Source organism: Meleagris gallopavo, chromosome 4, assembly GCF_000146605.3.
Source record: "Meleagris gallopavo isolate NT-WF06-2002-E0010 breed Aviagen turkey brand Nicholas breeding stock chromosome 4, Turkey_5.1, whole genome shotgun sequence".
NCBI lineage: Eukaryota > Metazoa > Chordata > Aves > Galliformes > Phasianidae > Meleagris > Meleagris gallopavo.
This window is the reverse complement of record NC_015014.2, coordinates 29,806,418-29,828,913: the sequence shown is the minus strand read 5'-3', so window position 1 is coordinate 29,828,913 and position 22,496 is coordinate 29,806,418. Positions and strand designations below refer to the sequence as shown.

General features: G+C 37.9%; 1 protein-coding gene across 1 annotated transcript; it reads right to left on the bottom strand.

Annotated features, from left to right (window-relative positions):
* Positions 1-1,807: 1,807 nt before the first annotated feature.
* Positions 1,808-21,798, bottom strand: LOC100541447 (glutamate receptor ionotropic, delta-2-like). The gene is made up of 4 exons (XM_010709820.3): positions 21,720-21,798; positions 14,680-14,818; positions 4,530-4,725; positions 1,808-2,846 (listed from the first exon to the last, which is right to left on the bottom strand). The coding sequence occupies exons 1-4, from the start codon at positions 21,721-21,723 to the stop codon at positions 2,832-2,834; spliced, it is 354 nt and encodes a 117-aa protein (XP_010708122.1). The 5' UTR covers positions 21,724-21,798; the 3' UTR covers positions 1,808-2,831.
* Between the last annotated feature and the right edge of the window lie 698 nt (positions 21,799-22,496).

Here is a 22,496-nt window from a genome sequence, read left to right as displayed (position 1 = left end):
AAAGCTTCACAATACAGCTGATCCCTTTGGAGAGAAGACACACAGGAGATTGGAGTGCAGTACCAGCATTTTTATGTGCTCTTGCCTTTTTCATTCCCTATTCCTTCCACTGGAGAACCACAGTATGGGCTCAATATCTAAAAAGTCTGCTTGATTATCTCCTATTTTTGATGTTCTTTTACTGGCTAGCTGCACTGTCAGAGATGTCCATAACAAAGATTCACGGACTTGAAAATATTAACTAGGTCTCTCTGTAATATGATGAGTGTATCTGCTACCAGAATGACAATTTCAATGGCAAGTTGGCAAATAATTCAGATTAATTACCTAGTTTAGGAGTTTTCTGCCCCATCAACAGATGCCATTACTGTTGCAGAGGAAGAATAACTATCTCCAGTCACTGATAATTTGTTCTAGCACAGATATGCAAATCATTATTACTCATTTCTTCCCCAGGAAAATCACTTCAGAAAAGCTTTGTTATGGCCTATTCATAAGTAGTTTAAACAATAATGTTATTACTGTTAAGAATATTATCAGGAATGTAAAACTGTCATCTGGGGAAAATGAAAAGCCTCAGCAATTGTTCGCATGTTTCCAATACAGGTAAAATGACAAGAAAATGAAAACGTCAAGACTAAATTTCTTTTGATATTGTGATCAGTTTTAGGGAGGAAATATGAGTGCACTGGAATTGAGAGAGTAAAATGAGTTTCTTGTATTGCACCACCCAAAAAGCATTAATTCTCCTGGCAGTCATCCTCAAGTTTCCTACCAGCTAAATATTTTGCACACAGAGTTAAACAGACTGAGGTTACAAATGCATTTTGATTCTGCCTATGCAGCCTGGGAAAGGAATTTTCCACTTTCTACTGCCAAGAAAAATGGAGATGCTGTAGGCTACAGAGTCTTGATTAGAGGAATGAGGTGGGTAGGATAGGGCATTAGGCACTATTATACTCTAGGGAAGAAAGACCAGACAGGGGCACAATGGAAGCACTTCATTATATTTTATATGGGAATAGTTCCAAGGATAGGAAAGCCTGTGGTGCTTGTAAAGGATTAAGCAGGGTAATGTGCTTTTTAAGAAGACATAAAGAGGTATGTAATGTGATATGTTTAAGCCTAAATGATTTTCTTGGAGTCCTCAATGAATGTTTAAGCAGGCATGACTTAGGCCTTGCTAAATCTCCTCTGAATAAATAACTTCCCTGAAAATAGAAATTCCTTTGACGGAATGGGATGTATATTTCATAACCTATGCAAAAAAAGGGAAATCAATTTGAGATAGACAAAATACCTAGGAATAATAAAGGAAAAAAAAAAAAAAGAGACAACAGTGACTATTTTCTGGAATAATCCAAGCATATACAGGAATACAGATAACTCTCCAACTGTTTTGATTTGACAAAGCAGGAGGACCAACAGCTGAATGCTTCCCTTGCTCTGATATAGATCTTAAACTGCTTTTTGTTGTCCTTTGAGAAAGGAAGAGACAATAACCTATAGAAATTAGAAAAGTGCCTGTACTCTTCAGCCTTTCTCTAGTTTGAAGTATTTAAAACTGCTGTCCTTTCAAGGTAAATCCAACCAGCTGCTATCTAACAGGACCTGATGTACCCGTGTAAACTGCTGTTCTGTGGATGCTCAGTGATGTATATGCATTTGATTTATGAGAAGAACAGAAGCAATATATATCAAACATCAGAAACTTAAAATAGCACAATTTTCCCAACCTTTTTTCTTCCCTGCCTTACCCTCCCACCAGGAAAAAGAAGTCAATGCGGCAGACATTCATTGCAAAATGGGATTATGTAATCACTGTCATTTGGCTAAAACTTGCTCTCATTTGCACAGGTGTGATTCTCCATGAAGTCTCTGGTCCAGCAAACGCACCATCCTGCTAAGCAAGGAATAATACGCTGAAGACATCAGCATTTGATCCCCCTCCTCCTGTTTAAAGATACATTCTACTGCTACTTTCCTCCAAATATTTGAAGAACAGAAGTTAGACAAAACAGAGGGACTTTAAGATATAATAAAAATGCTTGGTTAAGCCTTTTCAATATCCTGATGCCTGACTGTCTAAACCTGTCATCTTGTGATGGGTACTTGCAAACTCTGCTCACCTCAAAGAAAGTGCAGCAGGGCGCGGACATCCCACTCCTGTGCGATGCTTTCATATTGGTTAACAAAGCACAAAGGGACAGCCAGTGGTTCGTTTTCTCCAGAACTATAATTTGGTTGTGTTAGTGGCCCTGGTGCAGACCTGCTAAATTCATTTAAGGCTCCGAAGAGCATTACGAAGTATATATACAGGCAGAGGGGACCCACCAATTCCTTCCTGTAAAATGTTGTCTTTCAAGCTATTCCACAGATCATAGTCCCTGCCTTTTATCAATTATCTTTTGTAAAGGATACCACTCATAAGGCTGCTCAAGCACTAGAACAGGCTTCCTAGGGAGATGGTTGATGACCCACGCCTGGCAGCATTCGAGAGTCATTGGTATAATGCCTTCAGTAACACACTGTTACACAGTAACTGTTGGCTAGCCCTGAAGAGGATGGGTAGTTACAATAGGTAATCTTTGAAAGTCCCTTTCAACAGAACTGTTCCATTCCACTCTACTCTCATTTTCCATGCCTAAGAATAGCTTTTATCATCACATTCATCTTCCAGCTGAGGGAGAATTATCTCAAATGACTCCTGAAAGGGACAGCTTCAGTGGTATTTCTTGTGTTTGCTTGTAAATCAACAGAACTTTCTTCCTGAGCAATCCAAATGTGATCTTCCAAAAGCTTTCATGTGAACAGCAGTTGGCGGATAACCCTTATCTCTGTTCTTCCTGTAAGGGAAAAGGAGGAGAGAAACTGCACATGCATAGGTGGATATGTTTATTCTTTGGAATCAAGCCCTTAGGTATTTTAAAATTGGAGTGTGTCTGGCTCGCTCACATACTGCAGCTTGGTTGTTTGACGTCACTTGCTAGTGCTTATTCCTGGGAAGTAAAAACATGGGAACCCAACAAAACCCTGACAGTTTTGATAGTGTAGGTTTTAAGACAGCAACTGCCATGTTTCCAGGAATTAGAAATCAAAGATTATAATCCAGAATTACTTTCCAGTATCACACATCTGCTGTTTTTCCAGGTAAAAGCAATTTGTCAACACGCTGCTGACTGTATTGGGTGCTATGCTTATTGTGCTCTGGTTTTTGATTCTTCTGAACCCCTCAATATAATTTGGGAAGGAAAGCAGGAGGTTTTTATATTACAAAAGGCAAACCCTGTCTTTATCAGTTCTTCGCAAACTGAGCTAAAATGTGTATTCTTAAAAAAAAAAAAAAAAAAAAAAAAAAAAGCAATTTTATCCAGCCAACAAATCTTCAAAAATCTTCAGATTGTTGTCTTTTTTTTTTTTTCTTGCTTTCTCAGCTTATGTCATTTTCTAAAGGAGTTTCAAAAGTGCAGCTCCCCATTCAGTCATACTATTTTGTCCTTCACACCAGAAAATATACCAGTTATACAGAGTGAACTAGTGATTGTTAAAACTCCAAACCACCTTTGTTCCTTGTGTTAACAAGAGATAAACAGTGTTTTAATTGTTCTTTTGAACATAGCCTTTTCTTTTGAGTGTTTGTGTTGGGTGTCAAAACACAGAAATTACACATTGCCCTGGCAAATGAATTCCAGTGAAAATGAAACACAGGGTTTTCTCCTGTTTTTAGAAGTCTTTAAATCAAACTTTAGATGAAGTACAACTTCATAGATATTTGCCCTGAATAATCATCACATTTTCAAATTTAAAATGAAATCTGCAAAACAGCGTTTGACAAGTTTGATTTTAAAACTTAATGGGAAGACATAATGGTAGGGATAAAGTTTATGCTTTGCCATCCATTAACCAGTATCCACTTCACTGACCTGCTTCATGTACTACTGTTCTTATAAATGCCGTAACTGTTAATTGAAAGCAAGGGAGGGAAACGTTACATTCACCCATGTTCCTACAAAAACTGACTCAAATTATGCGCCCTCAGTTAAAAGCATTATAAAAGGTCGTTGATCATTTTGTTCTACCTTTCTCTCTTGAAACATACGTGATTCAGACTTAACAGAAAGTCAAGGTTTTCAGTGTTGGAAGCCTACAGAAGTTAATCATTGTCTTGTACCGAAAGTGCTCTGAACTTTGTACAGTACATTGCCATGCATCTTCTGGCATTAGCAGTCCAGTGATCCTATACTCATTTTGCATCCTGACAAATGCTTTCATCTCTCATACCTATAAATCCTTTTCAGAGTGAACACTCTAGATACTTACATTTTAAAATGTAGTTGAAAACAAGTTACCTCATTGAGAAGTTGAAATCCTCTATGCTGATACAATGGGTTTGCAAAAATTGGTACATAAAGGGCATAATCATTATCTGGGTGCCAATGCATCCCTGACAGTTACAAGTAACAACTAAGCAAATCTGGTGTTTACAAGTGAGTCTCCAAAAGAAAGGAAAAAGCAAGTCACAACAATACCTTTTGAATGCCTGCGGTCGACTCCAAGACGTTGTTCTCCGAACCATTGCTTCTGTTAATCATCCGCCACATTTGGGAATACATGCTGTCCCTCTCAAAAGGATTCATCCCTTTCACTCGAACGTGTTCATAGACCGCAGAGTCCAAGACAGTGCCATAAGGAATATCCGTCTGCCTTGAGAGATCCTGGAGAGACCTTAATTGTTGGTAAAGAAAAGAGACAAAGGAGACTTAAAGCTGCATTTTCAGTAGAAAGATACTGCAGGCAAGAAAAAGGCAATGTACAAAAAGATGGCTGTCAAGCCAGTTTCTTTTTTTTGTTTTTTAATTTGATTTTTTTTTTTTATAGACAACCTGAGTCTGAAAATTTTTGTGGTTTAAGATACAAGGAAGAATATGAAATGAAAGGGAGGGATGGAAAAAATGAAAATGAGTGAAAAGAAAACAACAGGGGTAATGGGGAGAAAGAAGAAAGAAGTGTTGCAGTCCCTCCAGCCACACGTAGATTAACTGTGTTAAATTCTCTTAACGGCTACACATCAAATCCAGCTTTTTGAGCTACCAGTTTATGCGGCAAAGAAGAACTTTTTGGTGCAATTCCTGTGCTGAACAATGCACCTGCCGCACAGAGCAGATTGCATCCTATACAATTTTCAGCAATGAGATGATTTCTCCTCCAGTTTCATGAAATGCCTCTGTATTGTGATTCACATCACTCTGATAGATTTGCTCTACTTAACATATTATGTAGTCTTATTTGTTCCCTACAAACAGAAAAATATTAATCAGTTTAGAAGTTTCTAAAGCACCTCAAATACAATTTTGTCAACCCTGCTTAGCCCTTAAATATATATATATATCCTTATAGTCTTTTAAGTCTCCTTACCTCCTGGCCTTTATTTTTCTGTTCTACAGAATTACTCTCCCATACCTTTGTTTCTTAAATGGCATTCATTAAAGTTTCAAAATAACTATTGCAATACATCTAGTGCCTAAATTCCATTACAGCTTTCCTGGTACAAATTAACTTCGTATAAACTGCACAAATCTAATGGATGACACCTAAGGACAAATCAAGGATATGGGTGCTGTCTTAAAGCAGGTAATAGCAAATTGTAAAAGCTCTTTGCAGGTGCAGAAAATGCAGAGTCAATGGTAGGAAATTCATTAAAATCCAAGATGCATTTTTGAAACAAGTAAATTTAGAGTCTAGAAAAAGGATATTGCATAGGGGAAAAAATAGGAATTCTTAAATCTCCCAGAAATGACACCAAAGCCAACACATATTGAAGGATATGTACACCACTGTGCACAACAGAAAGGAAGAAAAGAAGGAAGAAATCAATAAAGCCCAATGGCAAAGTTTTAGAGGTTCACTGAGTCAAAGAGAAATCCTTTGAAATTCAGATATATAGGCCACATTGAATAAGAGCTAAATTCTAAGTAGATAACATACAGCAAATATTAGAGAAGGATAAATTAAAAAAAATTAAAAATCTATTTAAAAATCCAAAATCCTCTCCTCTGTCTCCAACAAGAGCGCATTCCTCTTCAAGAACACAAGCAACAGAAAAACCGTAAAGAATCAGTACACATACAGGATTATCAAATAAGATCAAAGGAGCTGTGAGACGAGGCTTTTACTGAACCTGAGTATATTGGCCTATTACTACATAACTGAAATTTGCCCTTTTCTGGAAAGAAAAACAGAAAAATGGGAGACTACAGCAGACTAAGGTGTCAGGAGACTCCTAAACTATTTGCTAGCAAACGCATTTACCCATAAAGAAAATACTAGACAAATAAATAAATAAATAACACACACCTAAACTTGTGTATCAGTCCAGTGCCTTAGTCAATATAATTCCCAAAAATTCCTAACATTCTGTAAGTGAGTATGCACCACTATATACCTTATAGAACATGAAAGTCAAGGGGAGGCTGATGGCAATGAATTCCATCATTTGATAAACTTCAGAATGTTGATGGAAGATTACATTCTCGAATATTCTAGATTCCTAAGTTTCAACATTGCTCTTAGCTGAACGGACAAATACAGACGAGGATGAGTTGAATTCTGTGCTTAAACTATGTCTACGCATGCTCTTCGGCCATACACTTGGACCCTCGGATTCAAGAAGAACATTTCATTCAGCAGGGTAAAAACAGTTAATGAATGTAGACTGCAGTGTAACCGATTAACAGTGGGATTTCTGTGTGCATACATGTATAAACACAGCTTAGTGTGAAAATGGAAAAATGAAAAGAGAAAAACACAAATTTACTTCAGGCTTAAAGTGTCCTTGTTAAAATTCTTCTACTTTTAAATGTATTCGTGGGTAATATGTAATTGAAAAGTAAAAAATAAAATCAAGTCTAGACAGAAATATGTATGAGTTCTGAAAGACTAATTATGAATTATTTAGAAAAAATGTGAAATCCCATTTACGTGAAAGGAAAGCAATAAATATTTTTAAAAGACTCTGGTCGTGATAAGGGGGACTACAGAAGTAAGCAACTGAGTAAGTTGTTAAATTTAGGTCTAAAAAATACACTGAAATGATGCTAGATAAAATTTAAAGATAGTTATTAGGTAGGTTTCTTCAGGGAAAACAACATTCATCTTAAAAATTACTAGAAAAAAAAATCAAAAGATTTTAAAAGGTCTTCATCAGACAATATAAAGAAGGGGGAAGTATGGACAGGTAAGAAGGAAGGAATTTAGGTAAGGACTGCTTGAGAGCACTTGACATAGAAGTCCATGGGACCTGAACAGCTTCATGAAGCGCACTGAGAGAGCAGACCTTATTTCTTGCAAGACTGCTCACTATCACCTTCAAAATGCAATTGAGACTGAGGGAGATCCATCCCCCTCATCTTGGAAAAAGAACATAACCAGACCATCTTCAAAAATGATCAAAAGCGTGATTTAGGGAACTAAGGCTGCTCAGCCTTGATTCAATTTCCAACCGATAACAAGGAGTGAACTCTCTTGAAGCACATTTCTGAGCCTATGCAGGAGAAAAAGCTGACAGAACAGGCAGCACAGATTTACTAAGGCTTACTCAGGCTTGACCAACTGGATTGCCTTCTCCTTTAATAAAATCACTGAGTCTGTGGACAAGACCAGCACAATAGCTGCAATTTGCCTTAAGTTCAGTCAGCATTCAGTACTGTCTCCCAAAATATCCTTATATCTAATTTATGTTATTAAGACTGCCAGTGTGGAAAACCAAATGGCTGAATGTACAAAGCTAGGAGGAACGGCTGACACACACCAAAAGGCTGTGCTGCCATTCAGTGAGACCCGGAGGTTGGGTGGAGAGGAATCTTAGGAGGTTCTGCAAGGGCAAATGTGGAGTCTCACACCCAGGGAGGAATAATTGCATGCACCAGTACAGGTTAGGGGCTAATGTGCTGGAAAGGAGCTCTGTAGAGAAGGACCTAGTTGTCCAGGTGGCAACCAGGCTGGCCATGAGCCAGCAGTGTGCTCCTGTGGCCAAGAAGGACAATCAGTGCTATTATGGGATTCACTAAAAGGATTATAGCCAGCAGCAGGATGAGGGAAGTTATCCTTCCTCTCTACTGTACCCTGGTGAGGTCATATATGGAATACCATGTAAAGTACCAGGTTCCTCAGTTCCAGAAATACAAGCAGTTTCTAAGAGAGAGGCCAGTGCCAGGATGACAAAGATGATGAGAGGCCTGGAGCATCTCCCTTATGAGGAACAGCTATGAGATCTGGGACTGCTCAGCCTGGAGAAGAAATAATAACTAAAGGGTGGGTGTGATGCGGATGGGACCAGGCTCTTTTCAGTGGTATCTTGTGACAGGACAAGGGGACACAGTAATTTCCATCTGAACATGAGGAAAAACTTATTTTGAGGGTGACAGAGCACTGAATTAGGCTGCTCGGAGAGGCTGTGGAGTCTCTGGAGATAATCAAGACCCATCTGGATACTTTTTTGCACAACCTACTTTAGTAGGGAACCTGCATTAGCAGGGGGATTGCGGCCCTTTAAGGCTCTACAATTCGGTGATTCTGTGAGATCCTGACTGGATGATCATGCTCAAAAAACAGTGGTTAGTGGGTTGTATCACAACTAGTTACCAGTTACAAGTATCACAAGTACAAGGGAATACATCTCTATCAATATCCTGGAAGAGGTGAGGAAGCACCCTGTTATCAGGTTGTGGGCAGCATGACATAGGCACCTCAAGGACAAAGCCTCCATTCAGATGAACCTAAAAAAACTGGAGGAAAAGCAAACAGGAACACTGTGAAATTCAGCAAGAAATGCAAAGTCCTGAACTGTGGTAGGAATAATGTTCTGCAACAACCCACTATGGGACCTGGCTGTCTGGGCAACAGCTCTGCAAAAAGGCATTGCAGTAGTCAGAAGCATACCTTGCTGAGAAATACGTAGTTTCACCATTACACAAAGCGTTGTGTAAAAAGAAGGTGCATCACAATTGCCTTAATAGGCTACATATCTGACAAAAGCGTCACTGACAAAAGGCACTAGACTACTGCAAGATGCTATATTCACCCATTCTGTGTCACTGCTGCTGTTGCCAATATGCTTCTGTATCTCCTGGCAGTGCTCAGAAGTGCAACAATCTGTCACAGGATACATATTGTAATGTCCTGTAATTGTTGTGTTATTTGTCATACATATTACTAGAAAAGTACACAGAAAGTATTTATTGAGTCCCCAGTTTCTAACACCACCATCTAGCAAAACTGCAATCATTACCGGACTCTGCATAGCCATATAATTTCTAGTGTAACAAGCAACAGTGTTTTTCTGAAATATAATTGCTAACTGATATATAAATGATAAATATAACTGCTGCCACAAACAGCACAAAAGGAAAAACATCTCCTCTCTATATCTTGCAGTTGTAAAAGCAACCTTGCTATTTTCATGTGGGAAAAAACGCTAGACATAGCAGCTTGTCCAGAAGCGTTCTACAGAAAGGCATGAAGGATTTCTCATTTTATCAAGGAGAAAGAAGTGAGAGTGCCATCACACCCAAATGGATCACCAGCAGAGAAATGACAAGATGATTATGTTGACGCCTTCAGGAAGGTGCATCCTAGCTGTCTATTCTGGCATTAACTACAGTCTGCAGCTCTTCACTATTTGGTGTTCTATACTAAAACAAAGGATGCCTCTCAAGTTCCCTGTCTCTCAGCCTTGCACATTGTAGGTAGTGCTCTACGCTGAGAAAATAGCAGTAGCTAGATGACATAAGATGGGTTTAAACTCTACAAATGAGACAAATACTGAGGCCAGCTGAAAACTCCATGCACTGGTTCACTCAATCCTATGCTGAGGAGTGAAAAAGGTTTGCAGACCCTGAAATGGCGGTGTGCTCACTGCTGTGCAGACAAGCTGCAGACAGGGAAAAGACTTATCACACCATTGACTACATCCCCTCTCACAAACACGCCCAGTGGGATCATAATATTTATGACCTATTTCAGAAAGTGAGTTTTAATAACCGACATCTTCACAGACTTCCACGACATTCACAACCTAACATTACTGCAAAACAAAGAAAAGCAGCAAGCCTTGACAGAACTACTAAAATTATTAAACTATAGAGGTTCCTTTCTAAAAGAAAGATTTTTCTTTTGCCTCCAGCCTGGTTTGCAGGTTACACATTGCTTGATATACCTTTATTCCTGGATTAAACAACTCATTCTCTGTTCAGACAACTACACTTAGTGGAGTCAAATGCTCAGTCTCAGTCTGTTACATTCTGTTACACAGCCTGAACACACAGTTGCCAGATGAGACCTCAATAAGGAAAAAATTCTAGTTTAGTTGATGTATTCATACTGATTATTCTCTGATGCAGCATTATCTGCTTCGGCTGAGGATTTAATTTTTGCAGTAGTTTTACTGATCTCAGTTAAAACATCTGAAAAGCAAAGTAGATCTAAGATGTGTAAGGTATTATAAGCTCACATTTTAAGAAATTTTCTCTTTGGATTTCAAGTTAATGACCACTCAGTGCAATACACAAGCTACAGTTCAGTTTATTTTTGATTATCAGTCATGAAGCATTTTGGGGGAAAAATATTATATGGTCTTTGTTATATTTTCTCTAATTGCAATTACTGAGCCAATACAAACATTATCCTAAACCAATTAACAATGCAAAGCTATTCTGAGGATGAATTAACAGCACTTGTGTATTTCACAGCATTTGTTGAGTTTGGTTTTTCTGCACCTTAATCAAGAAGTAGAAATCAATTCACTACAGATTAAATACTTTTTAACTAAAAAACCTGTCTCTGCTTTAAACTCACAGAAAAATATTTTCACATTGAGTTTAACTTAAGTTTGTTTTCCCAAGGCATACTCTCTTCATTAAACTCATTCTAGACAGAGAATTGATAATATGTTGTTCATGCATGTCAGCTAAAGATGTTCATAAAAAAGCCCAAAACACTTAAAATGTAGAAAAATGAAAGGTCAGTTTCACAGAGGGTTAACTAAATTCCTTTTTAGATGATTACATCTTATTGAGGTCAGAGGCTTGGGCATGAAAATTTCTTTGTAGAACTGGGTTATAAATTGTTTTAGGATGGCTGTTATTAGAGTTGACTACTTCACAGCCCTCTCTGCAAGGAATTTGTCATTAAATTTTAGGTCATTTTCGACTTTTTCATTGCTTAGGCTCAAGTGCTTGTTTGCTGATAAAGCATGCATTTTTCTTCTTACTTTTCCTATTACATCCAGGATTAATTCATAGTTGAGCCTAGGAAAAAGGATACAGGAAGCCAAGAGGTTTTTGATTGTTGGCAGTGACATGTGTGTCAGAAACTAAAAAAATATTGCTTGCTAGGCAGTTTAGAGATCTGGGTGAACCATGCAGAAGGAGAGGTCAAGGAACATTGTTTTTCTGAGCAAGGAAATGCCTACTTCAATTACAGCATTCTTGTCTAACACCCTTTGCTGAAAAAATGTAGGCGGTCATATGGAGCAATTTGAGCCTTGGAGACATCTTAGCTTAGTAAATTGTGGTGCAGGAAAGATGTTATGAGAATGACTAGGCAAAATAAGCATGACTGAAGACAAGCTTTACTGCTGCGCATCTACTATTTAGAGGTGGAGGTCTCACTTATCAAACAGGATGTACAACTTGTGTCTTCGAGAACACAACATGAACTTCCTATTTTACAGAAGATACAGACTCTTCCCTGTACCATGTGCAATCATACATCTTAGTCAAACTTCCTCATCTTCAGCAGTGGGCTAGATTTAAACCTAAACCTGAACCTAATCCCATCCTTTCTTACAGCAAATCTTCTGGCTTCTTCTCTGAGCCCCAATTTCTCTTCACAATTTCAATGCCTCTGGGATAGTGGTGACAGCTTATCTTACCAAAGGAAGCAGTACAGTATGAGCACAGCCAGTTTCTCTGCCAGTGGACTCTTGAATTGCGTCATAGTTGAGTGATAAAAACACTATAATGGAAAATATTGATTATCATTCATTCATGTTGCATTTCAGACAGTGACCTAAAGATCTAAGAAATATCAAAGTTACTCTTTTCTTTGCTGCCACAATGCTTTGGTATTTGAAATACCAAACAATGACTGTCTTGATTTAAATAAGGTCTGAAATGTGGATCAAGTGTGAATAAAAGATGCACTAGGAAATTCATAATTACTTGCATGCCTATACTCACAATCCTTACCACTGGTATTATCATTGATGCTGCTAATGGTATTAAGAGTCACCATTTATTTAGAAACCACAGTCAATTTACAAACTGTACAAATTTAGTTCAAATTTATCAGTGAAGCAGATAATTCCTCCAGTCACAAGTGAAGTTACACAGCAAAGAGCTACTTTGTGGCCCCATCACAATAACAGCCAAAAGAGGGAAGAGTTCTGAACAAAAGCTGGCTACATATCCAGAAGGTGAAATGCAGTAACTGCTGAAATATTTTATGGAAATGAAGCGTGCTGTGGGCTGAGTCCTCCTTTCCTTCATAAAAGATATCACAAGGACAACATGCTGTCATATCTGGTGCTAGCTAGAAATCTGAAATGAAAACCCATTAACTACTTGCTACATCTGTGCAAACCCACTGACTTCAATCTCTTTCATTTGTTTGATTTTTTTTTTTTTTTCAGAAGCTGACTGTATAGCATGTACTATGAGCAGAATCTGGTTTATTTCCTTTAGATGCTTAAGCTCATTCCCATTCTGGCCCTCTAAGCTCCCCAAGGTACAATTTGATCTGTTTAAAAAAAAATAAAGCATCAGCTTTTTTCTCTGTTGCTTATTCATGTTTCCCACTTTGCAGTAATTCAGCATGGTAAACAAACATCTTCTCTGTTATGTGTCAGTTTGAGTTCCAGTTTGAGTTCCAATTTCGGCAGTTTTGTAAACTAAAGTTTTACGCTCCCGCCATAGTTAGGATAACTTCATTCCCTAATGGATACTTAACACATCTAATTACTCTATTTCTAAGCAACAAGCACTTTGATAAATGTTTCTGTTCTTTCGCTTCAGAAGCTTTCCAGCTGCAACATTTTCTACTGAATAAAACATTATCAGTGACTTTGCCCGTAAATAATACAGCACAAACACCAATGTAGTCACAACTATATATAATAATCTCAGAATTCCACTGGGGGTTTCTAGTGACATCATAATAAACTAAATAATAAATAAACTAAAAAGCTGAAGATATATTAAATTATAGTTTGGATATATTTAATATATATCTTACATATGATGAAAAACCTCAGATACTTCTCATAGCAATTTAAGCTTTTTTTTTAGACTACTTCAAAACCGTAGGAGACATAGTGTCAAAGCAGGATGCAGAAGATTATGTATTTGTAAAGAAAATCTGAATGACTGAATGCATCTTCATTTATTTTGCTTGCACAAAAACTCACGTTGCCGCCCAGTCTACATCAGTGTCTCACTGTATCGAGAGCATTTCAAAGAGACTGGGAACAGCTGAAGGTTAGGTAGCAAGACCTTAAGTGATGAAACGCAGAGAGTAAGAGATTGATTCAACAACTGGAGTGAGGAAACTGAACTTCCCTTAAGATTAGTATTGAGATGGAGTATTAATTGGTTATCTTCCTGGAAAAAGAAATACAGCCGGAAATGCCTCTTGACTAAAGCCACACTGTACTTTCCGAAAGAAGAATTCATGGGAAAGGCTAAGTTTGTCACTGTTGCATATCTGGTTATGCATAACCTCAAGATTAGTGTTCAATTGAAAAATGACCAGCTGGTCCTTGGTCAGCTTGGCTTATTGGCATTTCCCTGTATTTAATAGTCTTTGATTTGACCCAGGAAGAAGTATTTAGGTGGGTGGTGGGACTTAGAGCAACTTACCACACTGCGTGCTGAGGGAGAGAAACTGGGGCACAAAAGCAGAGAGAAAGAGCGGGACACCTAGAAAGATTTCTGTGGTGTGGAGAGATGAGATGACTGGGGAAAAAAGGGATAGAAGAATACCACAAAAAGATGAAGATAGCTGTGTTTGGGAGGGATGAAGAAAAAGAATCAAAAGACAGGGTAAAAAAAGAGAACAACTTGTTTGATTGTACCGAGAGCACTCTGGAGTGGAAGGTGTGAAGACAACCAGTCAGTGATTTTTTTTTTCCCTATTACCACATTATTTGCCTTTGCGAAAAAGGTGAATCAGCTTTGTGCTCCCCATACTTGGAAGAAGTTCTGGGTCCCTCTTGATCAAAGAGTTAAGAGTACCATTACTGTACACTGCATTTTAACAGAAAGCATAGCCTAAAAACACATACCAGTAATTTGTATTTTTCCACTTCAGATACTGATACTCTAGTTATCTCAAACTCAATTACTTCTTTCAAAACATGGTATGTGTATATACATATGCATGTCTATGTGCCACTGAATAGTACGTGCCAGAAGCCAGCAATTCTGATGTTAAAGTGTCTCCAGAGGGGAAGTACTATGGAATACTCGAAGGCTATGTTATACTGTTTCATTAGCTTCCAAACTACTACTCAGGAAAGGGTTAACATTTTTCCCCTTTCACACATTTAACTAGAACATTCATACCGTTCCATGTGTACATATATATATTTATGCATCCTTCTTTTCCCTCAGTTCGTAAACTTACTGGATAGAGTTCTCAATGCGTGTGATGGTGAGGAAAGCAGCTAGGTTTGCTGTGTAGGAGGAGATGACAATCAAAGCAAAAAGCCACCAAGCCCCCATCATCAGTCGTGTTGCCAGGGTTGTATAAGGGACTTCCCCTCCTGTGGAAAAGAAGGAAAAGCAAGAGTTGTAATTTGGCAGAAGGAAACCCAGATCTTCATTACTCAAGCAGTGTGCAGGAGACCAGATCAGCAGGGTGCTAGCCTTCATAAAATTAGCAAAATCTTTGAGCCGTGCTTTCTACGCAGTGAAAGTAGTAAAGAAAAATCACAGTCAGCCATCATTATCATATTTAATCTGTTTTGCTTCTGTGTCTTTAATTGCAATTTATCTGCCTATCCTATTCAGTAATGGAAATAGACTACAAGATCTCAGAACAAAGAAAAGAATAAATTCTTAAAATGTTCTTTCCTTAGAGAGCCTATACATAGTCCTTAACTGAGATTTTCTTGAGTTCTGTGGAATATAAAGTTAAACCAAACCCATCAAAACAATTATTTTTCACAGTTCTGTAGGCAAGCAGATGCTCATAAGATCCATACATATGTGTACCACTTGCTTCAAGTCCACCAGGACATGAAAAAAAAAACCAAACAATCACATGCTGAAAAAGAGCACAAAACTACTTTGTGTTCCCACAGTTGCTTTTCCTCAGAATTTAAATGGCATGCAAACAAAACATTTGCAGCAGTTAAATCTACCAGTGCTTTGGGGGCTCGCAAGATCCGAGATGCTCACTACAGTCTGTGTGGACAGAGGCCTTTTTAGCAAGCCATAAAAAACTTTATATGTTATGCAAATAGCTGCTCCCAAAATACACAATGTTTAGAGAACTCTTTTAGTTAAAAACGTACAAGTGCACAGATTTTTAGATTTAAAGAAAATGAATTTTTAAAGACATCCATTTTGTCTGTAGTGTAAGTTTTGTCACAGCTACAAGTGCCTAGGTGGGACAGGTGAATGCACCAAACATCCCCAGTAAACTGCTCAAGAGGTTCACCCATTCTCTCTCTCTCTCCATATTCAGTACTTTAAAAGGTAGTCATTATGTTCAGAGAGTTTTCTCAGACACAAAATCTTATGACTGAGTAACAGAATGCATATGCAATGCAGCTTGTTACAGATTCAATCACCCGTAAGTGTTTTGTACTTGATACTCACTTCTGTAAAAACTTCTTCCTTTTTTTCCCCCAGTAAATAAGTTTATTGTAATTTTTTTCCCCATTGCTCTTCTCCTAAATTGAAGTAATTTTCAGTTATGAACACAAATTATCCAGACATTTAATCAATTCTTGAATATGAGGCACCACCTTGGGGATTCTGCATCACCAAACAAATGTGAAGCTTTTTTCCACCTCAGTAACGTGAAGTTCTGCCACATGCTAAATAGTAACTGATTTCATTTAGTTATATTTACAGTATGTAAATATTCAAATCTTTGCCTTTTAAAAACTCCAGCACTGAAAGAAAAAAAAGCTATTATCTCTCTGCAGTCAGAAATAAATTTTCTTCTATCTCCCAGATGCCATGTAATTATTTAAAACAAGAATCTTCCAATCAGGTCAGGAGCTACTGCTTCAATATAAAGACTTTGAAAGATGAACATAAGCTTCAATATCAAAAGATTTTTTTATTTTTTATTTTTTTGTCTCCTGCATAAGTTTTAAGTGATTTTAATAGAAAGTCTCCACTCTACAACACTTGTTTTCTGTGATATCTTTGCAATATTTCATTTAAAAAATGTTTTTTAATCAAATGAAAAGGCATTTATATCAATCCATTGGAACAGATTGTTTGTCCTTTTAACTTTCAGGTGCCAATCCCTGCAGATAATCTTTGTATTAAATTGAAATGGGTAGAATGAGAGGAGAAACCAATGATCTCCTGGGCATGATTGCATTTTCATTTTATAGCTTAATGAGTAGAACTCTAAGTTCTCATGTTTTTATTGAAGTGAAGTGTCAGAAAAGAGAGGACTACTGAAAGTCACACACCTGCCTTCTGGGCACAGCTCAAGTTTCCAACTGACGATGCTGTTCAGCCAGCAATTGTAAAATCTATGACAGATCCCTGAGTACTAGCATTTGCTTTTGTTCATACAGTAGAGTTTCACACATGGGGAATGGTCCCCACCATTCATTGTTACCTTTTCTTTATTAATATCCATGTTAACAATGGACTAAAAGTAACAGTTAATGTTGCCTTCCCAGGTTGTTTAGTTCAATCTAATGTGCACTTATACCTTGTGTATGAGCAGTCAATAACTGAAAGTTGAAGACAAAGCTTGAATGTGACTAGAGGAAGCACAGAAAAATAATTCAATGCTCAAAAAAATCTTTGCACTGATACTTCTTAAACCATTTCTAAAGTAGGTCTGATGCTGCAGCTGCGTGGGTAAATGATCTCTAATCATTACAGGCAGCCTTCTCCACCTCTTCCAATGAAGGAAATGAAAAAAACAAAAGAAATCTTAATAGAATTCTAGAATTGAGTTCGAAGGGACCTTTGAAGGTCACCTAGTCTAACTCCCCGGCAGTGAACAGGGATGCCTACAACTAGGCCAGGCTGCTTAGAGCCTGATCCAGCCTGGCTTTGAGTGTCTCTAGGCAGCCTATTCCAGTGCTTCATTACTCTTATGATAAAAAATATTCCTCCTTCTATTCAACCTAAATCTCCCTCTTAGTGAGAAACCATTTCCCCTTGTCCTACCACCATAGGCCCTGCTAAAGAGTTGGTCTCCTTTCTTACAGCTATTTGTTAAGTTCTGAAAAGCTGCTCTCAGGTCCATTCCTTAGGTCACTTTTGTGGCCCTCCTCTGGATGCATGTGTTCCAACAGGCCCACAAGTCCTCTGTTCTGAGGATACCCTATCTGATGTAGCACTCCAGGTGGGGTCTCATCAGTATAGAGTAGGATAACTTCCCTTGACCTGCTGTTCATTTTTCTCTTGATGCAGTCCAGGATACATCTGACATTTTGAGCTGTGAGGACATTGCTGGCTCATGCCTATCTTGCCATCCACCAGTACCGCTAAGTCCTTGTGAGCAGGGCTGTTCTCTATCCTTACATCCCTCAGCTTGTATTGGTATTAGAGAGTTGTGCTGACCCAGGTGCAAGTCCTTGTACTTGGATTTTTTGAACCTCATGAAGTTTACCTGTTCCCACCTGCTCAAGCCTGTCTATGTTCCTCTGAATGACATCTCATCCCTTAGGTGTGTCAACCACACCACACAGCTTGGTGTCATCTGCAAATTTGCTGAGGGTGCACTCCATCCCACTGTCAGTGTCATTGATGAAGACATTAAAGATCATGACTTGCCATCAAAATGACTGGCTATAGCTATTTCTTTACTGCTACAGTATAATTCATTTGATATCTAGTAGGAGAGCAAATGCCATAGTCTTGTTCTATTGTGTTGTTTGCTACAAGACTTACTGTACTATGACAGTTCACCTTAAGAAACATCTTCATCCCCAACCCCCATTTGGTTTCTAAGATAAAATTCTCTATAGCTTTTTTTTTTCCCCAGCATAATTTTACATGTTTCTTTATGCTGAAGAGTGCCAAGTCAGTTAGGAGATCAGCAATTGCTGGTTTTCCATTAATGTTATTGTGAAAAAGAGTTACAGATCCTACAGTTGCCATTCTTGACTGTAAAGTAGCATGTATGTACACCTCCTAGGGCTCTGCTTTGTGAAAATATTCCCAGTATCTAGTATAGATTTCATGTATGTCTATAATATCATGGATCACAGCCTATACTTATTAGGAGTAGCTACACACGACAGATATGTACACACACATAAAGAGTGCAAGGGAGAAGGAATCAGGAAGAGCATCCAATCTTTCTGCTGTTGTCTTTTATACTATGCCAGCAAAGCTTCAAAACCCAGAATGGCAAAGGGGTCTAGCTGCTGTGACAAGTGTTCTCCCGTAACTCATACTCAGCAAAATTCATCCAGTGTTAACTGCACCAAAAAGACTACTATTGTAGTAGTCTGAGTAACTCCTAAAACTACTGAGTTCCTTTCATGACAAATGGAAATTAAAAACAATACTCAGCAGTCCTGATACTTGGTCTAGCTAAGGGACAGGTCTCAAACAAACACAGATGCTGTATTCTTCTTTAGAGTTGTCCCTTCCAATAGCCCTGCAGTACACAGAAGGGTTCAATAGAACACAAAATGCCACTACTTGTAGATTATGTGCTGAGGCTACAGGTTTCAGTATAATTCACTTGACGCTTTTGTTGTACACTAAGATTAATTTCAAAACCGAAAATTGCCTTTAAAATTTGCAGACTGCATGTGCAGAAATAAAAATATTTTCTAAAATAAACTAAGCTACCAAAAAGCAATCTCATTTGAACCTTTCCAAAACTTATTTACCTTAGAAGTGACAGTGAAAGCAATTGCTTTTAGTCCTCCCACTCTCATCTAATGCAGTTCTCCTTCATTAATCCAAAGCTAACTTAATGCTAGCCTACTTCAGACAACAGGCTTATACTAGAACTGAGGAATTTTTGTTTATTTTCATTTCCTTCCAAGAGTTCAAACTAGCTATCAGCAGGCAAGAAAAATAATGCATTGTCTAGACAACACAGACAATGTAACATATAATTATGTCAGACCTAGAAGAATGGACAAAAAAAGCATGAGGTGACAAAACATATGTACACAATTCTGTACAGATTTCTAATTCCTTTTAAATCACTCTTCCCCAATAAAGTTTAATTTAAATAACTGTAATAAAGGATTATAGATGGATTTAATAAAAGTTACTTATTACAACTATTTTTACTATGACTAAAGCAAATAATTTGGAAGCTAGCACTCATAATGCTGAAAAAACTTGTAACTGATCTGTAATTAATTAAGTGTGCCTGTTTCAACTACAGCTCTAGCTTGAGTAGTTCTATGTGATCTGCCATGGTTGTTAACCATTTATCTTTCGTCAGTCATTCTCCCTTAAGTTTGAATGATTTCAACTTTTAAAGGTACTTTTTAGAACAGTGAGACACACACACACACACACACACACACACACAGAAAAATCAATACAACATCATTACTTTACTTCCTGAATTTGAAAAGTCTGTTAGATGACACATCTGAAGGCAGTTGAAAGCCATACTGGGAGCCTACCCACAGATACTCCATGTGTGAAGAGAGACTTCGGTAAAAAGAGTTAGGAAGAATACCAGAAGAATCATATTCTGCAATGTCTTTTTGTGAAAAATACAAGTGTGATAGAAATTGTAGAGACTAGATTCTTCCATAAACAAAATTCAATTTGTCACCAATACCCACTGTCAAAAGCTCTCATTTTTCTAACATATCTCCGTTGCCAATGACTCTGTTAAACTTCCATCATTTAAGCTAATATAGTCTCTGCTAGAGGTCAGTAGTGCTCTGAATTTTTGTGTGGACATTTATCCAGATTTATTTCAATTTTGGGAACTGTGAAAAAGATGCTAATTGAGACTGTTTTGCTGAGAAACTCTAATACTACTGAACTAGAAAGCAGGAATTTTAATTGTGCTTGAAACAGAGAGGTGAAGAAATAATAGGGCAGGTTATTTGGGGACAGATTTTGGCTCTGCTTTTACTTGCAAAAATTCTGCCCACATTGGGTGAATTATCAGCCTTCAGAAAAAAAGCACAAAGGACTGGGAGTTGGCTGCAGTTTAGCCTTTAGCTTGTTAGAACGGTCACATCAATTATGCTGTGCATCTGCAATTTCCATTTGCACAAATATAAAGTGGGGAGTTCTGCTGCAAACAGTTCAGATCAACGTATATCTCAGGCTTACTTTGTGAAAGGGGCATTTAACAGAGAGTGGGTGTGAGGGAGTAGTTTTTATTAACAAAGACACAGTCATTTTGTATTTTTTGCTGTTTTTGTCACGTGAAACAAAACCTAAAAGATGGTCTAAGCTCTGTTATACTTTAAAAACCTCTGCAAAGCACAGCTCTTCAAAGGCATCATCTTTCAGGGCATTAGCTATCCCTATTTTTCCTTTGGAGACTTTATTGATAATGTAAAATCTTTCCTATCTTCAGTTGAAAATGTTCAATTCAGTTGGGACAGAAAGAAGTAATAAACTCTTTGCAGTCAATGAAGCCTGTACCCATTTCTACCAGCTATGAAATAAATGCAGCTTGGTGGTTGTTCAAATAATCTCTCATCACACATTTTTTCTTCCTGTCTTTTCATTCTCCACCCATACTTTTCTATTCTTCCTTGAATTGTGCAGAGGGCATTCATTTCCATGAGATATAAGCTGGCATGTCATAACCTGAGTTTGTAATTTTACATTGTGTACTGAAGGTAATGCCCATTGACCACAGCAGACATTATATATATTCTTCAACAGGAGAATACAACTCCTTGAATCAGTAACGCCTTCCAAGCAAGCTTGTAAATCAGTAACTGCAATCCCTAGCCTTGCAAATATTGGCAGATTGCACGGCATTGAGAGCAGGGAAAGGAATAAGCATGAGGCAGGGTGACGGCCAGATTTTACAGCCTAGACGGGTTTGAGAGCCAGCTCTTGCTTTTATTCACCACATAACTTTTTATTTCTTTCCTAATGCCTTGTTTTTACCAGAAGATGCTTTATTATTGTTATTGTTTTAATGAAAAGACATCTCAGATATTTTGTTTCATACCTGAAACAAAACCTCAGACCTTCCTCCCTAAAAAGAAAGCACTGGGCCTCAGTTCACTAGAAGCAGTAGGTTCTGTAGGGTGACAGCCTTTTTAATGAAATAAGCAAACAAGATAACCCCACTACTAACACAACAACAAAAATTCAAACCCTACAGTGATTATAGAAGCTTCTATCAAATACAAAAGATTTTGGGATTTTCATTCTTAAGATATCCTCTGTTACAATTGGAAAGATAAATGCAGTGGAAAAGTGATATAGGAGCGTAACACCAAAGGAACCAATGCAAATAGTATATGGATGATATACCAAATCAAAAATAAAGGTGCTCACCCATCTCTGAAGAGCAAAGTTCACACAAAAGACTCACAAGAGAGAGACCTCCAACCAGGGAACCTTTCCTACTCGCAACCAGCCCTTAAATGGGGTCTAGGAGAGGTGGAGCCAGGTTCCACCGGTTCTGGTCACACAGGTGAATTGCCTTCACCTGTGCTCCTAGGGCTGACCCAGTTCTTTCCCCAGGTGTTCAATCAGTAGTTGAGGCCATGACTCAACAGTTACCATACATCCTCATATATCAGTATTCTAGAAATAAATGTGAAACTCATTTCAATATTTAAAACATGTGAAACATTAAAATAATTTTGAGATAACTAAAATAGCTGATATTTTCTCCAGTCTAGCACCAAAATAATTCAGTGGAGCCATTATAATTCATAACAATCTTCAAATTAGAAATAGACACTTTTTTGATGTCTGTGCATTCATCTTCCCAGCATACAAGCTAATAGAGTCACTTTCATATGCCTGCTTGAACAGCATTACAGCTTGCTGAACACAAGTCTTTTATATGGCATCAAACACCACTTAAGAGGCAAATATATCCTATCCTTCCCTATACCGAAAGCCTCCTTCAGTGTCCTCTGTTATCAGATTCCAGCAATAATTTCTCTCTTGAATGTCTGCTCTGTCTGTGTATAGGGTGCATCTCCCAGCAACATATTTTTTCCATATGCCATGGACATACTTTGGCTTCTTTCTTTCCCCCTCCTTCTCTTGACAATTTTGAAGATAAGGAAAGTTTTAGGCATACATACATGCATGCATATA

Coding starts and splice junctions, on each gene's coding strand:
- LOC100541447 (XM_010709820.3), bottom strand. Junction 4,726..14,679: donor CGCATTGAGAACTCTATCCA/GTAAGTTTACGA, acceptor CCAACAATTAAG/GTCTCTCCAGGATCTCTCAA.